Here is a 16,651-nt window from a genome sequence, read left to right on the forward strand (position 1 = left end):
CCTACTGAGTGTTCCTGGCAAGATCTATGCAAGTATACTTGAGAAACGGTTGAGAAGAATTGTGGAAGAAAAGCTTGGTGAAGAACTAGCTGGATTCAGGCCAAATAGAGGTTGTCAGATCTTCACTTTACGACAAATGGTCGAGAAAGCATGGAAATATAACAGAGATCTGTATTTAAGTTTTGTCGATTTGGAAAAGGCATATGACAAGGTGCCAAGAGAGAAGCTATTCAATATGATGCAGTTATATGGTGTCAATGGGGCATTATATCAAGCAATACTTAGTCTTTATTTGAGTTGTGAGTCAGCAGTTAGAATTGAAGGAAGTACAGGAAGATGGTTTAATGTTAAATCTGGTGTGAGACAAGGATGTACATTATCCCCTCTGTTATTCATTATCTATATGGATCACATTATGAAGGAATGTGGTATTAAACCTGATATCAAAATTGGAGATGTTAATGTCAGCTCTTTGCTTTATGCGGATGATGTTATACTTCAAAATAAATCTGCTACAAGTCTGCAAGATTCTCTGACTAAATTGAATAGCTGTTGTAATAGATATGGTATGAAGGTCAGCAATAAAAAGACAAAGACAATGAAAATAGGCAGAATCATTGAAAATGTCAACTGTGTTGTGAATGGAGAACCTGTGGAACAAGTAAAACATTTCAGCTACTTAGGCACAATTTTCACTGAAGATGGTAAACTAAATATAGAAATAGACAACAGAATCAGCAAAGCTGGTATGGTGGGAAGTCAATTGAATAAGTTCATATGGAATAAGAAAGAAATTAGTCGGAACACTAAATTAGCTGTATACAAGACTGTGTTCAAACCAATTTTAACTTGTGGATCTGAGAGCTGGGTCAGAAGTAAAACACTTGACCAAAGACTAGAGACTGCAGATATGAGAGTCCTGAGAAAGATTAGAGGCGTGAACAGATGGCATCAATGGCAATATCATATTAAAAATGATGATATTAGGAAAGAACTTGACATTGTCAGCATCCAGGAATGCGTTAGCAGAGCTAATCTCAGATGGTATGGTCACTTAAATAGAATGGGAGAGGAAAGATTAGCAAAACAAGTGTTCTCTGCCAGGTTGGCAGGAAAACGACCCAGAGGAAGACCAAGATATAGGTGGATTGATACGGTATAAAGTGCCTTAGACGATAGAAATATAAGATCTGATAATGTTGGAGTCTTGACAAGTAACAGACTGATTTGGAGGAAAATTGTAGATAGGAAGTTAGTAATGATGTAATTTTTTCATGTAGTACTGTCATATCCTGTACACACCTTGAGGGTACATGGCAGGAATTTGATGATGATGATAATGTTTTGCTAGCATTATCTAGTGGCACTTGAAAGATACCTCAAAGAAAATGAAATAGCCTTGAGAACAGAGATAATCATATGCATGAAACTGAAGTCAGTAATTGCATGTGGTTTTTGCTGTATCAATCCACCTACATATTGGTCTTTCTCTGGAACTGGTTTTCTGCCAACTTGGCAAACAACACTTGTTTTGCTAATCTTTCCTCTCTCATTCTGTTTAAGTGACCATACCACCTGAGATTAGCTCTGCTAACACATTCCTGATGCTAACAATCTCAAGTTCTTTCTTAATATCCTCATTTTTAATATGATATTGCCATTGATGCCATCTGTTCATGACCCTAATCTTTCTCAGCACTCTCATATCTGCGGTCTCTAGTCTTTGGTCAAGTGTTTTACTTCTAACCCAGCTCTCAGATCCACAAGTTAAAATTGGTTAGAACATGGTCTTGTATACAGATAATTTAGTGTTTTAACTAATTTCTTTTTTATTCTATATCAGTTTAGTCAGCTGACTTCCTGTCATACCAGCTTTACTAATTCTATTGTCTATTTCCATATTTAATTTACCATTTTCAATGTACCTAACTAAATAGTTGGAAATGTTTTACTTGTTCTATAAGTTCACCATTCAGGATACAGTTGATATTTTCAATGTTTCTGCCTATTTTCATTGTCTTTGTCTTTTTTATTTTGTAAAACTTGTATATCTCCATATATGAGCATTTCTAGTCAAATTTCATCTACTCTGGCTCCTTCTCCACATTTGATAGCTTTTTCTGCTTCAAGTACGGATATGTATTCTTGATTGCATTCCTGTTGGGAGTTTTCTATCATTGTGCTGTGCTGATGCTGTTTGTTTTATTTAACAATCTTTTAAAGTAATCACTCCAGACATTGAGAATATATTTCGTTTGATTTTCATGTCACCTTTACCATCTCTTATTCCTTTTACATTACTCCTTCTCCTTCCTCCATTTCTATAGCTTTTTCGATAGCCTCCAGAATAATTTGTCACCGTCCTGATATTTGTTTTTTATGTTCTTACCAAAGTCTTCCCATGACCTTTATTTAGATACTTTTATGCAGTACATTTTTTCTTTGTATTCTTAAGAGTACAAGCTGACTTACCTGCCAGGATTTGATGTGCTTTCTTTTCCTTGACTACTTCTTTAACTTCCTGAGTCCACCATGAATTTCTGATTTTTCTATCCTTACATACAACCTCACCACATGCTTCTCTGGCTGAATCAGTTGATATTTTCTTTCAAACTCTTTCATTTTCATTTTCTCGAATAATGTTTCTTTATTTGAGTCTACAGTTCACCTCTGAAAGCTACTTAACATTTACTTGTTTTAAAACTTTCTTAGTTTCATTGTCTATTGAAATGAAAGAAAAAATATATATTTCAGTAAGTGTTATTTGAAAACATCTTGTTATTTATAAATGTTTAACATAATCATCTTCAAAGGAAGCATTTGAAAATAATGGAAAAATAATTTCTGCTATATTGTCAAGAAAATTGAAAGGATATAAATAATCTTGTTCTATTCTGAGAAATAAAGGATGACAATTTTACCATTAGTAAATAAATTCATTACTAAGGCTGATTCTCTTGTCACATTTCAAAATAGACGAAATTATTTTATTTTCACAAATGTGAAATTCATTTCTAAAATAAATTTTCACATTTGTGAAAATTTTCACAAATGTGAAAATTTGTGAAATTTCACAAATGTAAATTTTCACAAATGTGAAATTCATTTCTAAAATAAAGTTAAAATATTGAAGGAAGATTTCTGATAAAGGAAACTTCAAGTGAAATAGTAACTACTCTTAATTTGAAGCAAAGTCCACTTCTAGTCAATGTTTCAGTCATCTTGACTAGAAGTGGACTTTGCTTCATTTCCTTGGCTGGATTATTGTTCTAAGTACTCTGATCCAAACATCTATACAGAGCACATATACACTAACAGTTCTTTATAGGTATGAAAACATTTATTCTTCATTCTATTTTTCTTTCCCCTTAACTAAGCTTTAGTTCTACTGGATGGTTGGCTCTGCAAGTGTGTGTGCATGCGCGCACACGCACGCTGTGGCTCTTAAAAGAAGAACCTATCTTAACTGGCTTAAAATACCTGGCTGGACTAAAACTAAAAGCTATTACCAGATTAATGGTAACAGATCCACAGTTGCTAGTAGTTTCTGCTCCTGTTTTGATCCCCTTGAAAAATTCTAAGCTAGTTTGTTTTTCATCCACTTTGGCTGGTATAGAGAGGTTAAGCAGTTCAGAATCTGTTTTGGTTGAGGCCCAGTCTTGCTAACCTATCTTCATTCATTTGGTATCATGGTGGATCTCTACTAAGAGGTTGCCTTAGTAACTTGTGGATTGAATATTAGACAGTTATTTGTGTAATGTGTTCATTCTGCACTGTCTAAACAAAGTAAACATTTTTCTCCATTCAGCCTCTGTTAGTTAGGGTTGTTTTCTTCTCAAATATGCTTATAAGAATCTCATCTGAAATGCTCAGTACAGAAATTCCTCTGTGATTCTCGTATTACTTTCATTCCTTTTTTATATAGATATGTACAATGGAAAATGACAGAGACCAGAAGATTAGTTTGAGTGAGTAAAATATCCATAAAATTTGACTGTAGATGAGTCGATAAGAAATGTTGCTTTGTTCACTAGTTCTGGCTAGAGAATGGAAAAGTTGAGTACATTTGGTCAGTCAGGTCCAGATGTATTGATAATTTGCTTGTAACTATATCAAGTTTTAGTCCAGCCAGTTATGATAGGTTCTTCTTCTAAGAGCCTTAGCATGCACGCATGCCAACCATCTAGTAGAACTAAAGCTTAGTTAAGGGGAAAGAAAAATAGAATGAAGAATAAATCTTTTCGTACCTAATGAAGAAGTGTGTATGTATTCTGTGTAGATGTTTGGATTGGATCAGAGTGCTTGGAACAATAATCCAGCCAAGGCAATGAAGCATAGAAATCATAGTCATTCCACTTAGTATTCTTTATAATGCCACACTACCCACAGATAAGAGCGGCTGTGAGAATAATGCTTTGTGTTGGAAGAAGAAATTAGTACTAGTTTGTGATCCTAATTGTTTTGAAGACTTGGTAGCATTTGTGAGGTAGCAAGAGTGTTGGACAAGTGATTAGGATTATTTAATATTCTGGTAAGCATTTGAATGATTTACATAAAATTGTTGGTGGTAATAGTCAGTACTTTGGGATCCCTCAATCAGTGGGGTTGGGAAGAGAAAGTCACTGGGAGTTGTGAACAGCTTCTACAGAAAATGACTTCCTTTTTAGGAAAATGGGGATAGAGACAGAGAAAGAAAAGTTAATTAAGTTCAGAATGACTGGTATCATAGGAAAGAAAAGAATTTGATAAAATGAAGCAAAGTAATTGAAGCTAATGGAGTCATTAGCTAAAGGGAACTATTAGATTTATTTAAGAATATAACATCAACAGCATTATAATGCTGTTGATGTTATATTCCCCAAACAACTTGAGTATATGCCATGCCTTCTTGGTAGAATTGATGTTTCCTTTGAAGTCTACTCTGTCTCCAAGGTTTGATTCTCTTTTTCAAATTCTTTCAACCCCCCCCCCCCTTGAGTGTTAGTATTTTTATATTTGAATCTATAGTTCCTTTTCTGAAAGCTGTCATTTTTGATTCCTTTTGTAGTACAACTCCAAAGGACTTATAAAATTAGAAAATGTGTATACTGGGAGAGGAGGAGGATGGGTTGATTTTAGCCAGCTATCTCTGATTTCTTTAGCTGTATTTAAAAGTTGAGCATTATAATCTTACAGTTGTAGTTTCACTGTGCATACAGTAAACATCATCATTGAGCATAGAACACTTAATATTTTAAGCAAGAAACTTAGTCTCCCCCTTTTTGAAGTAATATTGTACTGTCTCTGACAGTCAAAATACTTCTAAACTGCTTATTTTACAAATTCTGCAAAAAAAAAGTAATTTAATTTAAGCTTATATGCTGTTTTAAGTAAATGTTGAGAGTTTAACCCTCTCATGCATGAATTTTTATATTCATTTATAAAAAATTATAATGGCATGATGTATAAATGAATATAAAAATTCATGCATGAGAGGGTTAAACTCTCAACATTTACTTAAAACAGCATATAACTTTTTTTTTTAAATGACATTTAATCATACAGTATTATCATGAATTCATTAATTTTGCTAAATTTGTGTCCTGTATATGTAAAAAAAACCACAGGATTGGAACTTAGAATGTTAGAAGTATGAACCAAAGTAAGCTGGAAATAATAAAGATGGAAATGGAGCGCAAGAAGCTTGGATATATTGGGAATAAGTGAACGTAGATGGACAGGAATGGGCCATTTTCAGTCAGGGGACTGTATGGTGTATTACTCAGGACATGAGACAAGTCGAAAAAATGGAGTATATTTCTTACTCAGGAAAAAAATGGCTAGATATGTATTGGGTTATACATAAGTGAGTGACAGAATCATTTCTCTCAGAGTGAGTGGACATCCAATGAATATGACCATCATTCAGGTTTATGCACCTACTACAGAGGCATCAGAAGAAGGCATTGAAAAATTTAATGGCAAGCTACAAAAAGTGATAGATACAGCACCAAAGTGAGATTTGATAGGAGAGACTGAAGAACAAGGAATAACAGGTCGTTTTGGTTTAGGTATTAGAAACACTGCAGGGAAGAGAATAGTTGAGTTTTGTGCAGAGAATTCTTTGTTTGTTAATTTGTTTGTTTGAGAAGTGCAATTCAGTCTGTCAAAACTTTTCCAGTGCAGACTGTGGAACAGACCATGAGTTATTAGTGGTTACGATACAAGTGAAACTACAGAAACTGAAAACATCACAAATCTCTATCAGATATGATCTTGGAAACATACCAGCTGAATACAATGTTAGCGCACAGAACAGATTCAACACACTCAATTTGTGTGAAAGAGAACCAGATGAACTATGGGAAGAAATTAAAGATATAATTAAAACAGAAGCAAAGAAGAATATTCCAACAATTTGTAAGAAGAAGTCCAAATGACTGTCAGAAGATGCCATCAAAACTGCTCAGGAAAGGAGGAAAATGGAGGCCACAGGAAATTTGCACGAAGTACGGCATTTGAATGCAGAGTTTCAACGACAAGCCAGAAGAGACGAGGAAAAATACTTTAACCAGGAATGCCAACAAATAGAAGACCAAAACAAGAAAGGAAAAACAATAGATCTTTTCAAAAAGATCAGAGAACTAACAGGAAAGTTTAGTGCCAAGTGACAATATTGAAAAGTAAACACAAAGGATATCTTACAGAAGCTGCAGACATCAAAGAAAGATGGAAAGAGTATACAGAACCTTTACAGAAAGGACTCCAAAATTACTGAGAAATTTGAAGAGCAGAATTATACACAGTAACCAGTACCAGTGGAGAGTGAAGTGAGGTGGGCACTGCAACAGATATCCAGTAAGAAAGCACCAGCAGGAGATGGAATACCCATTGAGCTGCTCAAAGCCCTGACTGAAGAGGCAGTTAAAATTTTAATAGCTCTGTCAGCAAATTTGGATCACAACTACCTTAGAGAAGGGAAAAAATCAGTTTATATATGTTTATTGAAGAAAGGCAATGCAAGAGAGTGCGAAAATTACAGAACTATAGCATTGATTCCTCATGCAAGTAAAGTCTTATTTAAGATCATTCAGAAAAGACTGGAACTCATGAAGAGAGAAATGCCAGATGAATAGGCAGGATTTCAAAAAGGCATAGGAACAAGAGATCAAATTGCCAACGTGAGATGGATAATAGAAAGAGCACAGGAATATCACAAGAATGTCTACCTTTTGTTTCCTTGACTATAGCAAGGCTTTTGACTCTGTAGATCATGTGAAACTGTGGAATGCGTTAAGAACAATGGGAGTCCCAGAGCATTTCATTATCCTTCTGAGGAATCTTTATTATGAACAAGAAGCTACTGTCCAAACAGATCTTGGAAAAACTGAGTATTTTACAATAATTAAAGGGGTGTGACAAGGATGTATTTTATCTCCATACCTGTTTAACTTGTACAGCGAATACATTTTAAGAATGGCAGAGCTGGAGGAGTCTTCAGTTGGAATTAAAATTGGTGGAAAAAATATTAATAATTTGAGGTATGCAGATGATATCACCTTGCTAGCAGAATGCAAAGAAGATTTGAAGGAATTTATAAAAGTTAAAGAAGAAAGTGCTAAATATGGTGGTCTTAAACTTAACCTCAAAAAGACAAAAGTTATGGCAACATGTGAACTTGATGATTTTGAAGTAACTGGGGAGAAAATGGAAGCAGTTAACAATTTTGTGTTCCTAGGATCTCGAATTGATAAAGATGGTTATTGTACCGAAGAAGTTAGAAGAAGATTATTACTTGGAAAAAAAGCAATGACAAATTTAAGCAAGATACTTACTAAGAATACCATGGACTGCAAAGCAAACCAATAAATCAGTGATAGACAGAATAAAGCTATGATCATCGAGCAAAAATTGTCATACTTCGGACATATTATGTGAGCAAATGACAGTCTGGAGAAGATGACGATGCTTGCTAAAGTTGATGGAAGCAGGAGGAAAGGAAGACCAAGAATTAGATGGATGGATGGAGTTAAAAAAAGCAACTGGAGTGCGCTTGGAGGTTCTGAAAGACATGGTCGGGGACAGATCGGAATGGAGAGTGTATGTTCATGGAGTCGCCAGGAGTCGGAAACAACTCGATGGATCATAACACACACACATGTAAAAAATGATGTCCTATTGGCATTAGTGCACGATGTCCTCATCTGAGGACATCGTGCACTAATGCCAATAGACTACAGACATATTTCTATGGAAATGGCTTAGACTAAGGAATTTATTTTCATTGAAAGACATTACAAGTATGACAAAACAGATTATAAACCATTTATATTTTGCTGAAACACTGCATGAATGACCAAAATTTGGATTACTTAGTACATACAAAAAAAATAGAAGAATTAGAATTTGCAGTAGAGCTATGTAAATCAAGAACAGTCTTATTCTCTTTGCCTCATTTTGTATTGAAAGACTGAAAACATTCTGGACAGATTGGAACCTTGCATCTATCACAGATGTATATTGTTTTACTCTTGCAGTGTACATCTCTGCAACGATTGGCATTAGCATTTGCCAGCATTGGGAAGTGTCTATCGCCGTTAAACCATTTCTCATGTGGCACAGAGTGAGTTTTGCATTTCTTTAGTGCTAGTGGTGTCTGACTTGAAAGGCGTCTTTGTTTCTTTGTACCTAGCTGAGCTAAACCGTGATTATATCAAAGCAGTTGCCACTCTTGATTTGAATTCCAACAAATCCAATTTTTCTTTTTCTTCCCATTTCCAAATGATTCGTGCATTACAAACAAGTACATTTAACATATGGTAAAGAATTCTCATATACCATCGTTTGTTCCTGGTATCATTTCAATACAAAGCCACAAGAGAGTCCATAAGGTTCACTTCACCCATATATTTGTTATAAACAGCTATGCTGTGAGGTAATGGAATTTCAACATACTTTTTTCCTTTCCAGCTGAACCTCTGACATATACTGACAGGCTCCTTTTCTAAGTAGCTAGATACCACATGTATTATTGAGTTATCAACTCATCTAGTGACAGTAATGCCATCAGAGGATGTGGTAACTGACATATTTCCTCATCCCATCTTCTGCAAATCCTTTTCATTTTTCAGTTTCTTGTCAGCACCTTGAAGTAGATTTCTTCAGCATGTACTTACATAATAAATATCATCTTCCTTTACTTTCTTAATTGGGGAGATGCTCATGAAGAAGTTGTCTGCATATACATTGAAGTTCTTACCAGCAAGATCATGACAAAGCCCAAGTACTACATTTTTACTTGCACTGAATGAGTCTGAATTTTATCTTCTAGGATCTGCACCTACATAAAGATTAAAACAATATACATAGCCTGAAATGCCTGCCCTCACTCCATTTTTTTTGGTTTCTTAGGTAATTGTTGTTTGGGTTGTGAATGTCCCTTGAATGGAATCATCTCATCTACACTCTGAAATTCTTTTGGGCTGACAGCAGCATGGAATGTTTCATTAAACTTTTGCAGCACTGGTCTTATGTGTATTGCTTTGTCTTTATTATTGGTAGGTATTGTGTCTGAATCAACAAAATGCATATATCGCCTTATGTCCTCCCATCTGTTCACTGACATAGCATCAGCTATAACATCCATGCACAATCCATGTTCAGAAGACCAATACTGCCTTACACAGGTATTTTATTTATGTCATGACAAATACAATTCCAAGGTAAATTTTGAGTTCAGTCACAGTAAGTGCTAAATTATTTTTGCCTTTACGGCATGCATATAGATTAGTTTGTTTCACAGCTGTTTCCTTCAATTCGTCTGGAAACAACTGTGAAAAATAATCTACAGGACTCTCCGTGAATATTTACTTGGTGTTTTCCTCTAAACTGTGGTTCAGTATCAGCAAAGGGATTATCTTTCTCACTAAACCACACTGGTTGTCTCTGCAATGGCATATGACCAGCAACAGCTGTATTTTGCACACTAGCTGGACTTTGAACGTAGTGAGTCTCACCAACAGGGGGAAGGACACTGAACATCACTGTCTTCACTTGAACTGTCACTCTCTGTATGATGATTTTTTGGCTGCTGGTATGTAGGATCATCATCAGAATCACTCGGCTCCAAACCATCTTTAGATTCCTCTAACAGTTTTTCAATCTCCTCTTCATCAAGTCTCTTGTGGTAATAGGCCTTTTTTATGCCTGATGGACCTGGCTTTTGGTTATCCAAAAGCCAGGATGTAAAAGAGATGATAATGCAAATTAACACACTTATTATTCATTTATGTTTGCAAAAATAAAATGTACAATATTTTTATAATTTTATTTAAGAACTTTCTAACCTTAAACTATTTGCTGCATAGATTACCTTACAAACATATTGTTCTCATGTGAGGACAGGTTGTTTCCAAGTTCCTTTTATGAATATGGTAATAAACATGAACAAATTAAATATTCTCACTTCATCTACAAGGTATAACAATATATAAAACCATACTAACCTTTCCAGAAGACATAAAATCACCAAATTCAAATCAACAAAACAGCAGCTTCTCACTTCCTCCTTGATACCACCATGCACTGCAGAGAGATTGGTATTCCTGTAACTGAAACTCCTGCCATCTGGTGTGGTTTCTAAGAATAATTATTATGAAAGAAAATATGTGTCTTCATGAGGCCCTTATGCATGAGAGGGTTAATGGAATGAAAATGGCACATATGTACAATTTGATATTAATGTGTTAATGTATTAATGTATATTAATGGTCACTTTATTATAGTATTTTGGTTTGCTAAGAGAGTCACTACAGCACATTCTCCACCAGTGTAAAAGGCTCCTGAATTATGAAATTATTCACTTAAACTGTAGGTGTAATGCAGACTTCATCAGACTATCTTAGTTCTACCATAGAATGGTAGGACTAAGAATTAACAGTCAGACTGGAAGGGAAATACATCTAATCCTTTAAGGCCTAAAAAGAGGCTAAAGATATTATTCTCAAAATAACCGAGATAGATTATGTGATTGCAGTTTTACATTTGAACCTCAGAAACATAAATGGAACTCTGATGTGCTGATCACTGCACTGTGGAGTATGCCAAACTCTGAAGCTTGGTCACTCTGCAACATTCAAATCTTCTCCCCACATCTACATGACTGTTGGTAGCCTTGGATACATCCACAGGTATTAAACCATCAGAAGGAAACTGTCTAGGAGGATAGTAACATAGGCAAGAGTCAGAGGAAATTTTTTGTTCTCATACTAGGAAGTAGATGAGTTTCATGAGCTCCTTTAATAGCAGCACTTTGCTTATTGGAAGCTTTTAGTGGCTAGAAACTGTTTACACTTCACAGTTTAAAAAAAAAAAAAAAAAAGCCCACAGTCAAGATACAATCCTGAAACTAGATTGTGGTTGATTCTAATTAAAAAGATGTTTTTTATTCTTATTCCCGCTGTCTCTCATTTTGCATGTAGTGCTCTACTATTCTGTTGCTTTTCAAATATATTTGGTAATATCACTAGAAGTGCAAATGTTATATATTATAGCTGTTATGTTATGGTTTTAGAATTTTGTAAAGGTGAAGAAGTTCTTTATATAGGGTGTCCCAAAATTCACGCAAGAAGTAATTTTGATAGAAAACACAGGTTTTTAATTAAAAATTGTAATTTCTTATTGATTCATAAAGTATACAGTATAGGGTTATGCATGGAATAGCATATCGGGTAAATGGCCTCCACGGCTTTGCTGGCACATACGCACTCTTTTGTCGAAATTTTCCATGACTGTTTTGCATAAATGTGGCTGAATTTCATTGATACAGCGCTCAATTTCCTCCTTCAAGGCGTGGGTGGTCGTGGACTTGTTGGCATAAACCTTAGACTTCAAAAAAAGTCCAATGGTGTTAAGTCACATGATCTGGACGGCCAATTCTGATCACCAAAACGGGAAATTACACGACCAGGAAATGACTCGTGCAGTAATTGAATTGTTTCTCGGGCTGTATGGCATGTGGCACCGTCTTGTTGAAACCACATGTCATCCACATCCATATCTTGCAATTTAGGCACAAAAAACTGGATTATCATGTCGCGATAGCGAGCACCATTAACTGTTATTGCCTTACCAGCCGCATTTTCGAAGAAGAATGGACCGATGATGCCTCCAGCCCAGAATCCGCACCAAACAGTGACACGTTGTGGATGCATTTGTTTCTCAACAATCACTCGTGGATTTTCTGAACCACAAATGCGACAATTTTGTCGATTAACGAAGCTATCAAGTTGAAAATGAGCCTCATCGCTGAAGATGATTTTGTTCGAAAAATAAGCATTCACTTGTTGTTGTTCCATAATCCATTCAACGAACTCTCTTCGCTGTGTGTGGTCCATTTTTAATAACCCTGAACTGTCAGCTGTCACGCTGTCTTTTTTTTTCTCGTTGGCAACACTTTACCGCACAAATGGCGCTAATTTAAATCTTGCGTGAATTTTGGGACACCCTATATAAATCTTTCACCAGTGTTATGTAGGTTTATGTAATTGCATATTATTAATTATAATAAAATATCAAAATAGATTATTTGAGATAATTATATATGAACATTGTTTTTGAGCTAAATATTTATTTTTCCTTTCCTTAGGGAACTATTCGTGTTCCAGCACCATGCCAGTATGCTCACAAACTTGCATTTTTAACAGGCCAGTCACTTCATCGACCACCATCAGAAAGATTGGCAGACACCCTGTTCTATTTGTAAATTGAACCCTGTTCTGTTTGTAAATAGAAACAGAATCTAAATGCATTTCAGGAACAGTTTTTTTTTTTTTTTTTTTTTTTTTATGTTGTTGTTTTTGTTTTTTAAGAAAACCATTTAAAAAACTATTTTTTCATGTTTCATACGATTTCTTTTCATATGTAAAGCTTCCATTTGTTTAAAATAAAGTTTTGTATTCTTGGTATAATGCTTTGTTCTGTAATAATTATTTTTTATCCATGTTGATGATATCAGGAGGTATTTTAAGGGGAAGGGAAATTTATTGTGGCAAGTACATGAACAATATTAATGACTTATTGTGCTAAGGTAAGCATGATCAGTGCTTATTCCTTTTATTAATTAAATCAAGTGTGTGTGGAGGGGGAGGGTGGGGGATTGACTTAAATATCAATTCATCTTGTAGTACTTGATTATAGCAAGTGGCCTGATAATTTTTAACCAGAGGTTTGGAATTGGTTGGACACTTGATTTACTAGAATTTGACAGCTTGCAACTACAGTCCTTATTTCTTGTAGAATGCCTTTGAAATATCAAGAATCAAAGGCCAGTTTAAGCAAGCTAACATTTTGTGGTTTATTTCCTGTCATTGCAAAATGTTTTGCTAGCTTTCACTTTTTGGTGTTTGTTGCACCTATGAAAAGTTAATAGCAAACCTATAGTATGTTTTGTACTGTCAGTGGGCTAGATATTTTTTTAAAATCAATTTTGTGTGTGTGTGTGTGTTTTACATAGTCCAGGAACCCTGCTCTAAGGCCAAACATGGAACTTTTTCAAGCCACTTTAGTCCTACAGTAAACAAGGCAGTGGTCTCACACCGGGCAATGAAATTCATTGCCACCTAAAGACAGTCACAAACATTCATGCCCCATGGTGGGATTCGAACTCACAGCTGGTTATAGAGCAGGTATGCTAACCAGGCTAGCAATTGTTGCCCATTATGTGTGGTTGTGGAGATCTTTATGGTAGGGGATACCACATGACTTCATTCTTTCACTCATTCTCCTTTCTGTATTTTTCTACAATAGTCTCAAATCTAATCCACACTTTTGCTGATAGCAGTAAGTTCAATTTTTCTAGAAATATTCTAGAAATTTGCTTCTGCAAACTACACTTTGTTATGCTAACATGACAAGATGAGATTTTTTTTGGAATATTTTTGCATGTTCAGTTCCCCCCATAAATATATTGTAGTATTTGCTTGGTATCTTAGAAATTAGTTTTTCCCTTTCATTTGCACAGAATTAACTACTTCTAAAGAGTAGTTAATTCTGTACAAATCACACATTGAATGCCTTTCTCACATTTGGGATGATGTCCCTAAGAGTTGTTGTTTAAAAACTTTCACCTCTCCTTTATATTTCTGCACAATTTTATACTTAGCTGTCGCTTATAATAGCAACTATATGCCTTGTCTCCATGTATGGGGTATATACTGATTAATGCATATTCACTTTTCAAAAAAAAAAAAAAAAAGTAAGTCTGCCATAAACCATGGATTCATTACCTTTACTTGACACCCCCCCCCCAAAAAAAAAAAAAAAAAAAACTAAGACCAATGGCCACTCTATTCGAAACAGCGAAGTTGACTGGAACAGGGTAGGCAATAAGCACTAGGTAAGAATAAAGGAGGTAATTTATCCTTAGTAGATGGTATTGAAAGAAGATAGGTTTCATGCTGGTCTGAAAGTAATGTACAGATTGTATTTACAAAGAGTCCTTGCTAGTTGTTCAGATGCTCCTTTTGAAGTAGAGTATGCTATTCTTTAAATGCTATGAAACCCATGCTATTCTTTACAAAGTTTGTTACATATCAAGACTTTTGATATGTATGAAAAGTCTTGTACACAGAGCATTCACAATTGAAGTGAAGGTGGATGGATATATCTGCCAGTGAAGGAAAGCTTCCATTAAATGGAAAATTCAATATTGCTTGTAATATGTATAGAAGTTGCTAATAAATTCTAATTTCCTTTACATGTGTTAAACCATTTTTTCAGAGTATTATTGTGTATCCATTCTCTTTGTCTGATTCTACCATCATAATATAAAATGCTGAGCAAGTCACTCAAACAGGACCTTCCTTTTAGTAAATCCCTGTTATTCTCTACAAAATATAGATTCTCTGTGAACTCTTGCCAACTTTTCCAAAATAAGTCTATAATTAGACATTGTTGCAACATAGTCTATATACCACTTTTGTGCAATGGGATTATCATAGCTTCTTTCACCAATTAAGCTGATCACACTTTTGTCATCTGTGCTGATATACAATCAGCTCCTGTTGCCAAGTTTTTATTCAGTTTATTCAACTCTGATACTTCTTCATATGCTGGAGTTTCTTCATCCGGTGATAAAGTTGCCTACACTAGGTCGATAGCTTTAAACAAAATGGCACTCAGTTGAATAATCAATCCCTTCCTCATTTGTTACCTTCACACTATCTGATTTACTCGAGTTATTCCATATTAATTTTTTTCTTTTGCTTGCAGCATAACAATAGGATTCTCTTAGATTGTCTTTAGCTTGCAGAGTATTTCTTTTCATACTCAGACCTGTTTCCATACAATGCTTGGAAATCTTCTGGACTGTGCCATATAATTTTAATAGCTGGTATCATCCTTGTATTCATCCTATTCCTTCTCCATCTTTTTCTTAACAATCTCCTGCTTATTAAGAGTACACATCTATTTCACTTCTAACCTATCTAGCAACCATTATTATTGGAGTAAATAAACAAAATTATTATAGTATTATCAGTTTAATTTAGCACTGCTGCCCAGAAAATCTTATCAGTTATAATCAGCACAACATAATGTTACTTTTACTGAATCATAGTTTATAGATTTATACAATTATAGATCTCTTAATAAAAAAAAAATTCATATTAAGTATACTAACAAATTATCCGTTATCAACACATCACTCTACTTGATATTGCCTGCCATTCAAAAAAGATTAACCTCGTATTTAGTGTTGCATACTATGGCTACTCCTTTTTCTTGATTGTCACTGCCTGAATATAGCATTTTGTATTTATTGCTCAGAAAGATTCACCAGTTTTTGTCTTTTTTTGTTTCAATCACCCCTATTATGTCGATCTGGTACTTGTCTAATTCCTCAGCTAGCTCCATTTCTTTGCCATTCAGGCTTCTTATGTTGATAGTACCGATGTTGAGTTGGGGTGTGTTTTAAGATTTGTTCCAGTAGCTGACTTTTTGCTGTTTGCCCTGGTTCTCTGGCAAAAACAACGGTGGCCTTGTTTAACTGGGTGTCATCCCAGCTGGCATGAAATTCTGTCATGTTGTACAATCATTTTGTATATTGTTTATAAAATGATGGAACAACATTAAATACTGCACCACCTTATATTAGCTCTGCTCTCACATTCTGGAATGCTAATAAGGTTAAGTCCCTTCTTAGTGTCTTTATTTTTCATATGATTCTGCTATTGATGCCAGTTCCACTCCTCATTTTCTCATAACTCATATGTGGTATCTAGTCTTTGATCAGCTGTTTTATTTTTAACCTACCTCTCAGATCAATAAGTTAAAATTGATATAATCACTTTCTTTGGTCTATAGCTAATTCAGTGTTTTGGCTGCTAATTTTTCTCTTCTTCCACATAAGTTTATTCAGCTGATTTTCCACCATATCAGCTTTGCTTTATTCTTTGATCTATTTCCATATTCAATTTGCCTTCTGAAAGCTGACTTAAATAGCCGATGTATTTAACCTGTTTTCTAGATTTCTCCATTGGGCCATACAGAGTGAAATCATCAGGGAACTGAGGCTGCGTAAATTTTCGTAAAAGAGTCTTTGTCACATATCCTTTAAAAGGTGGAAGAAAAAATTTTTAAGATTTTTTCTGGCACCTTTTAATTATGGCAGCTG

At 34.9% G+C, this 16,651-nt stretch overlaps 1 protein-coding gene across 2 annotated transcripts in view; it reads left to right on the top strand.

Moving 5' to 3' along the window:
- The window catches only part of aub (piwi like RNA-mediated gene silencing protein aubergine), a 196,283-nt gene extending 183,336 nt beyond the window's left edge, over nucleotides 1-12,947 (top strand). For both annotated transcript variants that reach the window (XM_090400335.1, XM_090400336.1), the window contains exon 19: nucleotides 12,626-12,947. In XM_090400335.1, coding sequence (XP_090256461.1) covers nucleotides 12,626-12,742 — 117 coding nt within the window. In that variant the 3' untranslated portion in view covers nucleotides 12,743-12,947. The remainder of the gene's footprint in view (nucleotides 1-12,625) is intronic.
- Nucleotides 12,948-16,651: the final 3,704 nt, after the last annotated feature.

The sequence above is a fragment of the Typopeltis vanoorti genome, chromosome 11 (assembly GCF_054136105.1).
Source record: "Typopeltis vanoorti isolate ZY-2024b chromosome 11, IOZ_Tvanoo_1.0, whole genome shotgun sequence".
NCBI classification, from domain to species: domain Eukaryota; kingdom Metazoa; phylum Arthropoda; class Arachnida; order Uropygi; family Thelyphonidae; genus Typopeltis; species Typopeltis vanoorti.